Source organism: Crocuta crocuta, unplaced genomic scaffold, assembly GCF_008692635.1.
Source record: "Crocuta crocuta isolate KB4526 unplaced genomic scaffold, BGI_CrCroc_1.0 scaffold20, whole genome shotgun sequence".
Classification (NCBI taxonomy): Eukaryota; Metazoa; Chordata; class Mammalia; order Carnivora; family Hyaenidae; genus Crocuta; species Crocuta crocuta.
Genome location: NW_027527932.1, coordinates 359,283 through 376,261, shown reverse-complemented (window position 1 = coordinate 376,261; position 16,979 = coordinate 359,283). Strand labels below are relative to the sequence as shown.

The 16,979-nt window shown below is 39.9% G+C and overlaps 1 protein-coding gene across 1 annotated transcript in view; it reads right to left on the bottom strand.

Annotated features, from left to right (window-relative positions):
- CPA6 (carboxypeptidase A6) overlaps nucleotides 1-16,979 on the bottom strand; it is a 316,507-nt gene that overhangs the window by 52,369 nt on the left and 247,159 nt on the right. The window contains exons 5-6 of the mRNA XM_077751832.1: nucleotides 16,162-16,263; nucleotides 13,810-13,914 (exon numbers count right to left, since the gene is read on the bottom strand). Coding sequence (XP_077607958.1) covers nucleotides 13,810-13,914; nucleotides 16,162-16,263 — 207 coding nt within the window. The remainder of the gene's footprint in view (nucleotides 1-13,809; nucleotides 13,915-16,161; nucleotides 16,264-16,979) is intronic.

The following is a 16,979-nucleotide window of genomic DNA, read 5'->3' as shown; positions in this document are numbered from 1 at the left end:
GCCCATTAAAAAAATTAAACTCTTCTTCTTACATTCTGGATATTAATCTTTTGGTTATATGCATCACAAACCTCTTCCTTTCTTGTAGCTTACCGGTTCCTATTTTCATCATATCCTTTTTGTAAACTTCTATAACAATTATATGTGTAAAGTTTTATTTAAGAACTCATCTCTATGGGGTGCCTGGGTGGCTCAGTCAGTTAAATGTCCGACTTCAGCTCAGGTTGTAATCTCACAGTTTGTGGGTTCGAGCCCTGCATTGGGCTCAGGGATTGGAGCCTGTTTCAGATTCTGTGTCTCCCTCTCTCTCTGACCCTCCCCTGCTCACGCTGTGTGTCTCTCTCTCTCTCTCTCTCAGAAATAAAACGTTAAAAATTTTTTAAAAAAAGGAACTCATCTCTGCCCTAAGATCATAAAGATGTTACCCTGTATTTCCTTTCAAAAAAATTTTTTTCTTCAAAAAATTTTTTAAAGTTTGTTTTCAAATATAAGCCTTAAACCTAGAAATAATTTTTTTTACAGGATGTGAGGTTGGGATTTATTTTTCTGGTATGGAAGACCAACTGTGCCATTGTACTCACTTGTATGGTTCATCTTTTCTCCAGTGTTCCACTTCTGTCAAATGTCAACTTTCATTTGTCCATGGAATTGCTCTAATGCACTTTGGTTTATATTCATTCACCAAAACCACACAATGGTTCTGATAGAATCAGTCCACTCTAGTGGGATGTGTCTCCTCATGTTCTATTCAAAACTGCCTTGGATATTTTTGACCCTTCTCCTTTCACACTGATTTGAAATTAAGATAGAGCACATTAAAGATGTCTGCTCCATGCTAGGTTGTTTTTTTGTCATTAATGGGATGCTGAACTTTAGCATGTAATCTTCCTTCTTATATTAACACAACCATAGTTGTTATAATCAATTTTAATAAGTGATTTTCTATTGTTAAATCATCCTTATATTCCTGGGATAAACTCCTTTGGTTATGAATTGTATCATTATATTAGCTGGATTCAGGTTGCTAATATTTACATCTATTTTCTTGAGACCTATAATTTCCTTCCTTATTTTATCCTTGTCTGGTTTTGGTATCAGGATTATTATTATGGGAGCAAACCATCTAGGCTTAGAGCAGAAATTAAATATAAAATGAAGACACGGAGGATCTTTGCTTTCTGATTCATTGCTTTCTGCACTTTATCCTTTTTAAATCTGAGTTGAAAGCTTAGCTCATTAATTTGGAGACCTTATCCTTTTACAATATATTTATTTAAAACTATAAATTCCTCTTCAGTACTACCTTAGCTACATTCTCATGTTTTAATAGTTTTGTTTCCATTTAGTTGTAAATATTTTTTCATTTATTTAAATCATTATATTTTTAATTTTAAAACAAGGTGAGTTTTCTTTTTTAAGTCTCATTTTCATAAATAATTTCTAACAACTGCATTACAGTCAGAAAATATGGTCTATATGTATGGGCTCTTTAGTATTTCTTGAACCTTGCTTTGTGGGCTACTGTACAATCAATTGTTGTAAATGTTTCAGTTGGGCTTGAAAAAAATATGCATTCTCTAATTATTTGGTACGGTTTATTAGATTAAATTTATCATACTGTATCATCTATATTCTTGCTAAAAATTTGCCAGTTTTCTTAATCACTGAGAATTTGTTAAAAACACTGTCAAATTTTATTTATTTTGAGGTCATTAACATAGACTCATTTTAAAGTTCTTCATATCCAAATTATGTATTAAATAAGAAATCTGTTTTCTAGTATTCTCTTCTGGAGTGGATTTAATTTCCAAGATTAGCCAGAACGTGTTCTTCTGACAAATAGAGTGTCATTGTATTGCATATGCTATATTTGTGATTTTTATAACTCTCTAAGAATTACAGCCATTTTCCATCTGGTCAGACAAAGCAAGAATGATCACAATGTAATGGCTGTTCAATTCTGAATAGGACAATTGAGATATCTTCTTGCCTGAATGCTTTAAGTAATAGGACATAGATCATTTCTCTTTTACGGTTTAGGTAGAGTTTCTAGAAAAAAAGATGACCATATGACTATTTCCTATTATTCTAACATATGATAACCATAAAGCAGAGAGTGTGCTTTCCTCCTAGTATGTGGGACTCTTTTTGGCAATCAATTTATACCACCCATACACGCAGGAAAGGAGATGCCTACTAATCAAGTGCCATCTGGGCGAAGCGAGTTTAATTTCTAGACTACTATTGTTGCTGATGAGGAAGACTAGTAGTTGTGATCTGAAAGGCAGTCACAAAACAATGTACCACATGCCTCAGTGTGGCAGTCTTTAGGTACTACACTCACGTCACTTCATCAATCTGTTCAAAAGCACTTTGCCAAAAATAGATTTTAATTTGAAAATAACAGAAGTTTTGAATATTATTTTGCTAGGAAAATATGTTTGGTATTAGGTTAGGGAATTTCTAAAGAGAGACAAAGAATGAGTTGATATTCACCACTCACCAAGACTATTTTGGTTTCCCCATAAATGTATACATGTCATATATCAAATTCATCAAATAAACTTAAACTGAAGAAAAAAATTCACAACTACTAAAGTATTTATGTAGTGTAACAAAGTTGGGATAAAGGGTTTCCCTCCTTTTCAGTTTTTGGATTTGATTTAACATTGCTTTCTTAGACCCCCAGGAAAACTTGGAATGTTAGATTTTTTTTTTTTTTTAGAATTGGCATTACTGGCTCTAAAAAAAGATATCTTTTACATTTTTTACATTTGTTTTTGTTCTATAATCACTACAGAGGACCTAAGAATAATAACCATATTCAACAAGGGCACATCGGGAGAACAAATCATGTTACAGCTGAGGCCATAGGAAGGACAGAGTTACTAGTCAAGCTGCAGAATAGCTTCACCGGGACTGAAGTAAAGCTATTCAGGGTGGAAAAGAGTTGTAGTACCAAAACATGTGTATTTTAACACAAAGAAAGTATTTAAAATTTGATGCTATGAAAATTAGAGGAGAATTTTCAAGGACATTTTAAAAAGGAGGCTTTAGCTATAAAGATATTTGATGTCACACTGTAAGAAGCTCATTAAATACAAAATGGTAACTAAATAATAGTTTGAAAGCAATATGAGCAAAAAGATTCTGTGAATGAAGGATGGAGAACTGGAAAAGCATACGCTAATCCTTTAAATTCTAAATACTTTTATGCTTAATTTAGAATCAGAACTGCCCAGGGATTAATCTAACAGAGCAAGTAATGATTGAAAAATCTATATTTTCTAAGCAAAATATAAATATTTGAAGTGCTCGGCGTCACCAGGAAGACTATAATATCAGGTGCATGTCAACTCTACTTTTTCCATTTAATACCAGTCTTATTTCTAGAGCTTTTATATGAGATTGCCTAATAACAATGGTTGGTTATATTTATTTACTCAGGAACAACAGAGTAGAGGCTAGGACCAATTTTGTGGCATTATGAAAATCTACTATACCATAATGTTTTACCTACTAAAAGAAAGTATAGTTGTTTTCAGTTTGTAGGTCTCCAGTTTACACAAATTTCCGTTATCACAGTTTAAGTAACATCAGTTCTCCAAAAACCACAGTTCAAATTATAGTCACCATGTTAGATCTTTCATTTAAAAATCACTATGTAAATAACAGATGGGCATCAAGGTCTGTGACCAATTATGCCACTTCTTTTAAAGTCAGTCAGTGAGTGGGTGGATTGGTCACTGTGCGTCTGTTTTTCAATTTACACACTGACAGCAAAGTGTAAGGTTGTGTTTCCCACCTATGCGGCATTTTGCAAAAATGGATGATGGTGAGTGGGAATAGGTTAAGAGATGAAAGTGCAGCAGAAGGATAAAAAGTGATAATGTAGAGGTGAAATTTGAATCAAATGTAAATGGAGCTATAGAAGAAATGGCTGACCGCAGGAATGCTGACATGGTCACCATGTCATTAAGCTACAGGGACTAAATGAAGCCAAACTTGGGGACATAAATGAGAAAAGTGCTTGTGATGAAAAGGGGGAAGAAGATCCAGAAGAAAAAATGCTGTCAATATTTCACATTAAAGGAACTCTTGTAGATATTTTATGATTTGAAATTGCAAAGGGAAAAAAATGGATGCTGATTCAAATTAAAAAAAGAGTATGCCAGTTTGGTGCTGACTTCATGTAAGTTATATAATGAGAAGGCAAGCACTATCCAAACTACCCATAACTTTTTTGACAAAGAAACAAGACAATATTTTCAATTTTAAGTCACAGTGTAATAAATACTAGTTTTACTATGTTTTTAATCATTTCCCTATGTATTTATAACAAAGAGAGGTTTTTTTTAACTTTTGACAAAAATAGAGGTCATAGGACAAACATAATTTTCCTCATTGATTTTTTAAGATAGGTTTTTATTGCTTCAGCTTGCATGGTCACTTTCACAGTCCTGCGCTACTCGGAAGAAAAGCAAGGACCGTCTGTAGAAACGACGTCCAGAACATCCTCAAATACTGGACAGTGGAGTAAAATGGATGCAATCGATTTAAATTTAATCAAATTAAACATTAATATATACCCTGCCAGAAGACATTATAAATTGAATAAAAGGGTGAGAGAGCTGGGTTGGAGGATGCAAAGGGTTAAAGAGCAGACTGGGGAGGATGGATAATCTGGGGAGTTACAGGTGCTAACAGGCTGGTAGAAAACAAAACATTGTAATTACCACTGCAGGCAGTGAGCAAAGTCAGACAACTTGAAAATACAGGTTATTTTTATAAGATAAACTTTTATTATTATGCAATTATGAACAAATGCTTACTCATCTGTACTCATATTTGATCCAGTCTTAATAACCCTCTTAATTACTTATTTATTCCCTGGCTTCAGGCTCTTTTATACATACAATTTAAGTTCTCTTCTCTAAAAGGTTTATTTTTAGTGATACATTGTTTTGAACCAAAACTTTGAGTTTCATACCTATATCTGATTGTTTTACATTTTTATCTTTAGTTACCAGCGAGACACAACAAGACTGAAAGGGGTGGTTAGCCAAAGGAGTATTCCTCAGAAAGCTTTCTGATCCTCAGACAAAGAGTCCCGTCCAGAAACCTTCCCAATTGAAGGACTTCTCCCACAACCACCAAGACGCTTTGTCCTATACACATAACCCACCATAGTCTCCAAATATTTCTACTTACCCTGCCCAGAATCATCACCTGGTTCTTAGAAAATAACTCCCCCTTCTCTGAAAGTCTCCATTCCTATTTTTGGCTATTTGAATTATCTACATAGAACATAAAACCTCTAAGGTCTGCTTATTTGTTTCCTTCTCCTTATAGATCTATTCTAGGTGACTTTCTTTGATGAATTTAATGTATGTAGCATTCCTCTTAGCCCATGACAAAATTAAGAATACTTTCTTACCAACAGGCAGGATTTAAGTTTGTATTTAAATTTCATGTTAGTATATAGTGTATTATTATTTTCAGGTGCACCATTAAGTGATTCATCACCTACATAAAACACCCAGTGCTCATCACTACCAGTGGTTTCCTTCACCCATCACCCATTTAACTCATGCCGTGCCCACTGCCCTCCTGTGACCCTCTTGCTCTCTACAGTTAAAAGTCTGTTTCCTGTGGTGCCTGGGTGGCTCAGTCGGTTGAATGTCTGACTTTGGCTAAGGTCATGATCTCACAGTTGGTGAGTCTGAGTCCCGTGTCAGGCTCTCTGCTGTCAGCACAGTGCCCGTTTCGTATCCTCTGTCTCACTCTCTCTCTGCCCCTCTCCTGCTCATTATCTAATTATACTAATTAAAAATAAAATGAAATAAAAGTCTGTTTCCTGGTGTGTCTCTTCCCCCTGCCCCCATAGTATTTCTTAAAGCTCTTTTTTGGTTTCATGGTGAAGGAGCATGTGTAGAACACAGTTCAATAGTAGCTCCACCAAGTCTGCTTCCTCTTTTCCCTCCGCCTACAAAACCCCACAGTACCATGAATAGAACATTAGTGATGGTTCTGCTAAGCTGGTATAAGCAAGCATTTAACAAAAGAAAGATTTTGCAATCCAAGCATACCTCTCTTTGTTTCCTTGAGACATAAAAATTTGTGATATGAATACTAGAAAAAAGAGAGAGGTTCAAGTATTAAAATCAGAAGTGATGGCTCTTTTTCAACATAATTTTCAATGTAGAAGATAAAAACCCACAATCATATCATGTATTTTGCATTTTAAAAATGTCTGCTAACCAGCAGTTGAGATAATGAACTATCGTTATATGTTGATAATGATTACAATTTGAACAATTTTCAGAATAACAAAATAATGAAGCCTATCTCCTCATTTATGCCAGGTAGTTTGCTTTTGTATCACTGTTTTCTGAGCTTTGTGTGTCCGAGATGTTCATGGACCCATCTGTTAGGCTGGAGTGGGGAGCAGAAGAGGAATGGGCTCTCAGGGCACAGCACGGGAAATTCCATCTGGCTGACAAAAAGGCCATGTGGAACCAGAGCCTCATCTTGATACTTCTGGTGTCCACAGCAGAGAGAGTCAGGGTCAGGTGAGGATTCTACAGCAGGGAAGAAAAAGCAATGGTAAAACTGCCTCTGATTCTCTAGGCAAGACACAGCACCTGGCTCCAGAGAGAATGGAATCCAGGAATATGAGACCTGGGTACGATTTTCATAATACATTTTTCATTTTGAGATATAATTATAAGAATACAAAGAAATCCCATGTACCCTTTCCTACTTCCTCCAAATGGTAACATCTTCAGGAGCTATAGTATAATATTATAATCAGAATACTAACATTAGTCAAGACACAGAACTTTCCATCACCGCAGGCACGCCCATGATGCCCTTGTACGGCCACATTCACTTTCTTCCCATCTCCACCTCTTCTTGATCCCAGCAACCACTAATCTGTTCTCCAGTGCAGTAATTTTATCACTTCATGAATATTATATAAATGAAACCACACAGTATGTATCTATTTGGGGTTGGTTATTCATTCAGCATAACTCTCTGGAGACTCATTTAGGTTGCTTTGTGTTTCCACAGTTTGTTCCTTTTTATTGCTCAGTAGTGTTCCATGGTATGAATGTACTAGTTTGTTTACTCATTTGGGCATGGGAGGCTATCTGGATTGTTCTCAGGTTTTAAAGGCTATGATAAATACAGATGCTATAAACATTTATATGTAGGTTTTTCAGCAAACATACGTTTTAATTTCTCGAGGATAAACGCCAAGGGTGCAATTACTGGGTCATATGGTAGTTGCAAGTCGAGTTTTAAAAGAAGTTGCGTGGAAGGGCTGACTCACTCTGCTGTACACCTAAAAACATTACACTGTATATTAACTGGAATTTAAATAAAACCTTAAAAACAATAAACCGTTAACTTTTAAAGAGTTAGCGCTATCACTTTACATTACCACCGGCAATGCAGGACTGATCAAGTTATTCCATATTCTCCCAAGCATCTGATGGTAGGGTCTCTCTCTCTCTCTCTGATTAATTTTATTTTAGTCATTCTGACAGGTGTGTAGGGATAGCTTTTTGTAGCTTTAATTTGCGTTGCCTTAATGGCAACTTTTTATGTGTTTCTCCGTCTGTATACTCTTTGGTAAAATGTCTCCTTAGGCCTTTGCCCATTTTCTGACTAAATCGCTTGCTTTCTTTGTGTCAAGCTTTGAATTTTTATACTTCAAACCTGAGTGCTTTACCAGATGTGTGGTTTGCATATATGTCCTCCCAGCTTGTAGTCACAAGGCCCTTTGGAGGCAGCTGGTGAACTCCGAAATGTCCCCCCAGCCGGTCCTGGAGCAGCTGTGGGCTGCCCTGCTGGTGGTATGTGAAAGTAGGCCACATGTGCCAGGAGTCTCTGGGTTTCCCTGGGTGACCCTCATGTGCACTGCAGTGGTGGCATTCATAGTAAGTAGTGGACACAGTTTAAGAAGAGAAGGGGGGCTTCTTAAGAGAGAATGTGCCCAGGAGGAAGCATCTGGGAAAGTGCGGAGGGGACGGGACCAGAGGCACAAGCCGTGGAGCTCTCACGTCACCGGTGGGGGAGGCCAGTCGTCTCCCGCTACAAACCCTTGCTCTGGCTGCCCTGAATGAAAATCTCAGCTGTGCACCTGCTGAAGGGAATTCAGAGAAACCAACCTGTGAGCCTTTCCTAACTGACTGACGAAAACCCCATCTTGGAAGCGCTGCAGGAAGATAGAGAACCCTGTGGGAGGAAAATAACAGAAGGCTCAAATGACAGCCTTGATCTGCAGGGAAGGCTGGCCCTCCTGATCAGGAAACTGGCAGCTGCACGCAGAGAGCACAGGAAAAGGCAGAGAGGAAGCAAGGCAGGAGCCTCCCACGCCAGGATGCCAGTGAGGATGGGAGCCAGTTCAAGACCCTAGGCCAGACCATGCTGAAGACGCTGCATGTGTTGGAGTTCCTTAGATATCACAGAGAAGGTTGGGGCTCAGAAGGAGAGGGGAGGAGGAGAGTGGAAACTGATGATGGCTCCTTTCATCTGTCAGGAGGGAGTCACTGACCACGGCCATGCCACTGTGCTCTTGGACTCATGCCATGGGGAGAAAGAGTTGTCCAGAGAACTGATGGCGGAAAATCAGAGGACTGCGGGGCTCAGAGGACAAATAACCAGCCTCCGAGCTGAGGAAGTGTCTTTTCGCATTGAAAATGCCCACCTGGAAAGTGAGATTCAGAAGTTCCAGCTGAAGCTCAAAACACAGCCTGAGATGTGGGAAGAGCGCATCCTGCAGCTGGAGAGAAAGTCGGCAGAGGAGAAAACACACCTCGTGGAAATGGAGAAGCAACCTCCCGAGATGCACAGGAGCCTGAATGCACCTCTACGAGAAGTATGGCTGAGGACCCGGGCAGAGAACTTCAGAGAGCCACCTCCTCTTATGAGGTCTTTCTGCGTGAGGAGAGGGATTGCAAGAGCCAGAGGGTGGCTCTGACAGTAGAGTGAGCTCTACAAGCTAAGGACAGAACCCACTGCCTCAGGCAGAGGCTGGCCCAGTTAGGCCCAGGGTCCAGCCTGTCCCACAGGGACAAGTGCCTCCAGTCATGCTCTTCTGCCTCTAGCCTCCCGCTGCCTTCAAGGGTGGGGGCTCCCCTGCATCGCCAGGGACAAGCAGAGGTGTGCTGGGAGGGCTCTGGGGCCTGGGGTCACCTGCAGGTCTACTCAGCTTCCGAGCAGCCATCACCGCCTACAACCACCGCACAGCAGCACCTGTGCTTCCCTCCAGCCAGACCCATCGTTCCTTGTAGCTCAGACCCTCCCTCTTATTTAATTGATACTACATAGTTCTTAGTCAAGTTCCCTACAGCAGTATGACTGAGGTAGTATTTTTCAATAAATGTTTGTTAAATTAAAAAAAAAAATAAAAACACCAAGTTGCTGATACTACTGCTACTGAGAGTAGATTTTATTAAGTGATTATATGCCAAGCACTCTATTAAGTCTTTTACATGTATTATGTAATTTAATTTTCCCAATAACCCATTATGTGTCGCACATTATTACTGAGGTTCAGAGAGGTTAAACAACTTGCCACGAAATCACAAAGCTAGTAAACTGCAGAGCTGGCATTCCAATCCAGGGTTTTCTAACTACTAACTGGTGTACAAGTAACTTATGCAATCTGATATTCTGTAAGGATCCCAGAAGGGCCTGATGCAAATATTATAGTGGTAGCTAATGGGGAAAATCCCCCCAAAGTACGATAGTACGATGGACAGCCTCTAAGGGGTCTCCAATGATTCCCATCTTTGGGATTCATACTCTGTGTAATCAACCCCCCCGCCTCCCATGGGTGGAGGTGTCTGGAACTGCTGAGTCACTTCTAATTGACAGAATAGGGCAAAAGTGATACGATGTCCCTGCTGAGGTTAGTTTACAAAGAGGCCTGTTTCCATTTGGGGCCTGCTCTCTCTCAGTCTCTCGTCCATCCTGAGGGAAGCCAGGTGGTGTGTTGTGAGCTGTATTATGGTGAGGCCCATGTGGCAAGGACTGAGTGTCTCTTACTCATAGCCCTGTTAGCAGCCATACGAGTGAGCTCAAAAACAGATCTGCCTCACGCAAGCCCGGAGATGACTGAAGGTCCAGCTGACACCTTGACTGCAGCCTTGTGAGAGACCCTGAGCCACAGGTACGCGGCTAGTCACACCAGGATGGCTGACCCACAGAAACGGTCAGGTTATAAATGTTGTTTTAAGGTGTTCACTTTGGGGAAAGCATTCAAGAAAGAGAGAAAACAAAACTATGAACCCAAAGTTTTGACTTCTAATATGACCTTCTCTCAAGGGACTGAAATTCCAGAGAAATCAAGAGATGGTAGAATCTAGTAGACTGGGGTAGAAGGTGTAAGAGGACCTCTCCTCTGTTCACCATGTGTCTGAGAGGCTATCACCTGACTTGACCCTCACCTGCCAACAGCCTGCAGATGCAGGGAAGACAACTGGCAGTGTGGCCAAGAGTCAGCCGAGAGAGGGCGGACACAGCATTCCAGAGCCTCCTAGAAGGCAAAGAGCAAGCCCAGAGGCTCCCTGGGACCCTAGAGAAGGCATGGAAGTAGGATGAGTTGCGAGCCTGGGACTTGGTCATGGGACTTCTGTGGTAGAGGGGAGGTGGCCTGTGAAAGAGACACTACCTGGAGCCCCTTCTTGGACCAGTGTATAAAAGACGCTTGAATGAGTGTATAAAAGATGATGTTCTAATGCTTGGCAGATTTAAAGTTATTTAAACCTTTGACGTCCCCTTTCCTCTAGTCCCCGATACCACCATTAGTGGGAATGGGGGGCTTCAAAGCAGGATGGGAACATCCCCTACAAGCCTGTGCGTGTGAACGTCACTGCTTCCGCCTGAGCAGCCCCACTGCTTCCACAGGACAGATGGACAAGTGACCCTAAGGCTTCTTTTCCCAGTTTCTGGTCGTTGCCCTGACTCAGATGGGAGATTTAAGTAATTAGGTGGAGGAGCAGATGGACAGCCATAAACAAGAGAGAGAGAGGCGTGGAAATGGCGAGACTCGCCTACATGCTCGCAGACGATCTGGTGGAAGAGAGATGAAGCTTTTCTTTACTCATCTTTGGTGAAATGGAGCCTAGACTTAATTGATACTTCTTGTTCTTACTCCAAAATCAACTACCCTTGATCGATCGTCATTATATATGCCTCATCCTTCTGCTGTGGTTAAACTGTGTCCTCCTCTGCTTTGGAAACTTAGCTTGGGTTATGGACCTGCCATATATGGTTCTACAGATTGTGCACTGAAAAAATCCAGGTGCTACTATTTATATCCTATGAGATGATTTGACAAGTCATCTCCCAGAAATCTTTCCACATCATAACTAGCGGATTCTCATTATTCCCACTCATTAACAAATATTTGAAGATTAAGTGCCAAGTAGTGTTCTCGGTTCCAAAGATTTAGCAAGGAACAAAATAGAGTCTCTGCCCTTGGCAGTGGTATAGGAAGAGACACATAATAATCACATGAATAAAGCAAGCACAGGTGGGGGTTAGGTAAAATGTTTGGGAGAGACTTTCTTAGGTTCTTCAATAGTACACAGGACCACAGTTTATAAACAACAGATGTTCTATATGTAACCATTTTCCCTCCTTTCCCTTTTGAAATGTAAGACAGCAAAAAATAGGCCGTATGTGCTAACAATGGGTATTTAACACAAGATAATAGAGTTAATTTCTTATTAGATTTTACATTTGTCCTACCAGGATGAAATGTTATTTTAATAAAATATGAATTCTTTAATACAATGAGTGGCAATAGTTTAAAATTTTTCATTATATCATTTATAAAATTAAGGAAACTTATATGGGTTTGGTGGAGGCAGAGAGGCAGGTTTTTGCAAACTTAGTACATCTTTGACATTTGTGAGGGACATTTTCCCAAGACTAGGAGTGCTCTCAAAATCACAAACCTCAGGAGGGCACATAATTTTCCCACAAAATACTGTGAAACAGAGCTAAAATATTTAAAGTTCTTTTGTATGCTTAATAGTTCCCTGTACATACAGGGCTAAAGAAATTTGTAGGGTTGTTTTCTGGCTTATAACCTTCATATCCTTAGACTTCTTCACTTTTATTACCAGGACTAGTGGTTGATTTTCTTTTTTAGAATCTTAAAAAATACTAACAATTTAAGAAATAACCTTGAAAGTCATTGCATTCTTGATAATGGATAGAAAGTATCAAAACATATCAAGATGTTGGTCCATAAGGTTGGCCCATGCATGAGTTAGAGACCTACTGAATACACTGGCCTCAGAGGACTTAGGATTTAAATGAAGCCTTTGCATAATAAGAAACCACTATGAATCTTCAGTAACTTCAGTAACTAGGGTTACTGAAAAGTACTAAAACTGAATGCAAAATCCACAGACGCCAAAGGTCTTTGGGATTACACTGCAGATCCATAGCAGGAGAGCAAAATGCAATTGCTTGCTCATCCCTTTATTGTTTTTTTTTTTCATCAATAGTTTATTGTCAAATTAGTTTCCACATAACACTCAGTGCTCATCCCCACAAGTGTCCTCCTCCATGCCCATCCCCCCTCCCCCCACATCCATCAGTCCTCAGTTTTTGTCAGCATTCAAGAGTCTCTCATGGTTTGCCTCTCTCCCTTTCCCCCACCATTTCCCCCGTTCTTCTCCCCCTTGTTCCTCCGTCAAGTTCCTCCTAATCCTCCTATACGTGCAAACATATGATATTTGTCCTTCTCTGCCTGACTTATTTCGCTCAGCATAACACCCTCAAGGTCCATCCATGTTGCTACACATGGCCAGATTTCATTGTTTCTCATTGCCATGTAGTATTCCATGGTATAGATAAACCACATCTTCTTGATCCATTCATCTGTTGATGGACACTTAGGCTCTTTCCATGTTTTAGCTATTGTGGAGAGTGCTGCTATGAACATTGGGGTACACGTGCTCCTATGCCTCAGCATTTCTGTATCCCTTGGGTAAATTCCTAGCAGTGCTATTGCTGGGTCATAGGGGAGTTCTATTGTTAGTTTCCTGAGGAACCTCCACACTGTTTTCCAGAGGGGCTGTACCAGTTTACATTCCCACCAACAGTGTAGGAGGGTGCCCGTTTCTCCACATCCTCGCCAGCATCTAGAGTTCTCTGATTTGCTCATTTTAGCCACTCTGACTGGCGTGAGGTGGTATCTCAGTGTGGTTTTGATTTGTATTTCCCTGATGAGGAGGGATGCTGAGCATCGTTTCATGTGTCTGTTGGCCATCTGGATGTCCTCTTTGGAGAAGTGTCTGTTCATGTCTTCTGCCCATTTCTTCACTGGGTTGTTTGTTTTTCGGGCGTGTAGTTTGCTCATCCCTTTATTGTTAAAGTGTATGTGAGATCATTGTGATATGTGATATAGAATTTTTCAAGTTGGACGGTGTATGAGAAACCACTCTAGAGTACCATAAACTGAATGTTTAGCTTTTTGCCACGTACCAACTACCTGGCTGGTTTCTAATTTGTCCTCAAATTCATAAATGCTCTGAAACTGATTCTTTCTCTTTAATGAGGGTTGATAACCCCAACCTCCAAGGGCAGAGGTGAGGATAAACTGAGCCAGGGTTATAAAAGGTCTTCAGAAACATGAAAGTGACCCAGCAAAATCAAAGTGTTATCATTCAATCAGGTATTGCTGGCTTCAAGTAGCTGGTTTTGCTACTTGAACGGAATAAAAACACGTGGGAAGCATCGATTAGCTGAAATGGACATTGTATGAAGGGTTTAACTTACTTCTTTTACAAACCACTGACAAAAGGCAGGACCAATCCATTCTCTTGCATGAATACCACAGTCTATCCAGACAGCTCTTTTGTAAGTTCGTGATCTTCTGCCCAGCTGAAAACAAGAGTGTTCATAGTAACCAAGTCAGGCTTTTAGATTCACTGACAAGCACAATTTAATAAGGTGTCAGCATAGTTCTTCACTATAGCTTGATTCATTAGGTAACCCACAAAAAAGGTAAAGAGATTTCCTATCTTTTCAGAAGTGCAGCCTTGTTAAGGAAGAAACAATGACATTATTGTCTGAATTACAAAACTAATAACTGGAAAAAACACAAAAAAGGGCAATTCTTAAATAGGGTTGCTTCTCCTTTACAATGTGACTATTACATAAAATGCTAAATACTCCTTCCTCCAAGCATTCCAAGAGAATCAGCATCAAAATCCCAAGGAGTTTTTCTTCAAGTAATAACTATGTTTCATAGGTGGACAAAGTCAAATTTTATTACAACACAAAATGGAAAAGCAAAGCAATTTGATTTGTAGAATCAAATGACAGATTTTTCTTTATAATCTTTAAGTAATCAATATTACTTAAATGTGGTTTCTAACTCAGTAATGAATAGGTAGCTATTAACATTATATTCACAGGGAATCTAGTTTTCGTTTATTACTTCACTCAACTAACACTTCAGGAAATCCTTTTGGGACATTGTACTTGACACTGGAGATTCAAAGAAGACAAGGAATCTATATGCTGGTAGGAAGGGCAGACATGGGAATAATCAATCATTATGATGTGAACATGCATAAGTTGCTCAGGGAACATGGGAGGAGTTATGTGTAATTTTCCTGGGGAGTAGGAGAAGGCTTTTCAGAGGAGAAACACTTGAGTACTTGAGTAAGACTTGGAGCTTGCTCAGCAGACTAGTTAGAAGAAGGCATCTCAAGCTTGGAAGAGAATCTGGGCACATCCTCTTTGAAGAATGGGCTTTTGGAGTATGAGGAAGAAACGGTAGGTGGACAAAGAAGTGTGTATGTATGTGGAAGAGACACGGAGGAGTGAGCACAAGCACACTAACAGTAGTGATGGAGGAGAGTATGAGAGGGGAGAGGATGGGACATGAAAGCAAGTTTAGTACTGAGGCTCTTACTACTATAGTTCAGGGAGAAGAGATCCAGAGATAAATTAGGGCAACAGCAGGGAAGACAAGAGAAGGAATTGGAGCAGATCCAAAAGATATTAGAAGAGAAAAATGTCAGTTCTTGGTGGTAGATTTAAAGGAAGTGGTGAAAACAAGGGAGAGGAATTTAGGGTGATGCTCATATTTCTTGACTACAATCACAGTGATGGCATTCTGAGCATGAGGTCCTTTTGTGAATATTCAGATGAGAAGGTCAAGTAGGCAATGGAATACGAATGTAAAGCTCCAGAAAGTGGACTTCATGGAATAGGAAAGTCTGGAATGATTACTGAGACCACAGGATGGATGTGTTCATCTAGAGAGGTTAGGAGACGGAGAGCACATCCGAGCATAGAGTTCCGGGATGAAAAGAACCCACTGGAAGGGCAGGAGGAGAAGAACGAGTGAATGAGACCTGAGGGTATGGTCAGAGAGACAGGAAAAGAACCAACTAGGAGCCATTATTGATCTTATCAAGACAAGTTTTAGAGGAGCTGTGGGGACAAAGGCCAGTGAGTCTGGATGGGAAGGGAAGAAATAGAGACAGTGATAGAGGGAAATTCTTTTTAAAGCTTTTTTTAACTTTGCTTTGAGAGAGTGATNAGGGAGGGGGAGAGAGAGAGAGAGAGAGAGAGAGAGAGAGAGAGAGAATTATAAGCAGACTCTGCACTGTCAGTACAGAACCAGATATGGGCATGAACTCACAAGCAGCGAGACCACGATATGAGCCAAAGTCGGATGCTTACCAACTGGGCCACCCAGCCTCCCCTATAAGGAAATATTTTTAGATGTTTAGCTGAGAAGGGATGGAGAGCTCTGGGTCAGTAGCTAGAAGAGAATGCAGGGTCAACAGCTAGGAAGAATGCATACCTTCTTACAAATTTATGTAGTTTTGCACTGGTTCACATTAAGTAGGACCAGCTTGCAAATAATTTTAAAGGCCATTATTTTTAAGTGCATCAATAACTCTCAATATGTTAGAAACAGCACTGTCTGGAATACTCAATGGTAAAAATTAAATATGGCCCAAAAATCTAAGGGAATTTTTTTTTCTTAAATTAAGATGACTTTAAATATGAGACACTGTGAAAGACCATTTCATTTCTTTTCTCCATAAGTCAAACTTGAAAAGGATGAATGTTTAATAAATACTTATTTTGTTAATGATTTATTTTTACCTTTAAAACAAAAAGAGACCTTCCCTCATATGATTTTCCAATAGAGAACACATGAATGAGGCCTGAATGGGTTTTATTCAGATGATGCATCCAATTTTGAATCTAAAAGCAGATAAATAAAAACCACGTCAGACTTTCACAATTATGGAGCCTTCAGAGAACAAAAGGTAACAAAAGACAACAATAGGTCTCAGAACTCAAAGGGCATACATGGCTATAAAGCTGAACAAAAATCAATTTTGTGTTTTTAATTTTCTTCAAGATATTAAGATTATATTTTATTTTCTGTCTTTAAGAATAGTAGCTTCATGAAATGGGCAGAAGATATGAACAGACACTTCTCCAAAGAGGACATCCAGATGGCCAACAAATACATGAAACGATGCTCAGCATCCCTCCTCATCAGGGAAATACACATCAAAACCACACTGAGATACCACCTCATGCCGGTCAGAGTGGCTGAAATGAGCAAATCAGACGATTCTAGATGCTGGCAAGGATGTGGAGACACGGGCACCCTCCTACACTGTTGGTGGGAATGTAAACGGGTGCAGCCCCTCTGGAAAGCAGTGTGGAGGTTCCTCAAAAAATTAACAATAGAACTCCCCTATGACCCAGGACTAGCACTGCTAGGAATTTACCCAAGGGATACAGGAGTGCTGAGGCATAGGGGCACATGTACCCCAATATTCACAGCAGCATGCTCAACAATGACCAAAACATGGAAAGAGCCTAAGTGTCCATCAACTGACGAATGGATCAAGAAGATGTGGTTCATCTATACGATGGAATACTATATGGCAATGAGAAAGAATGAA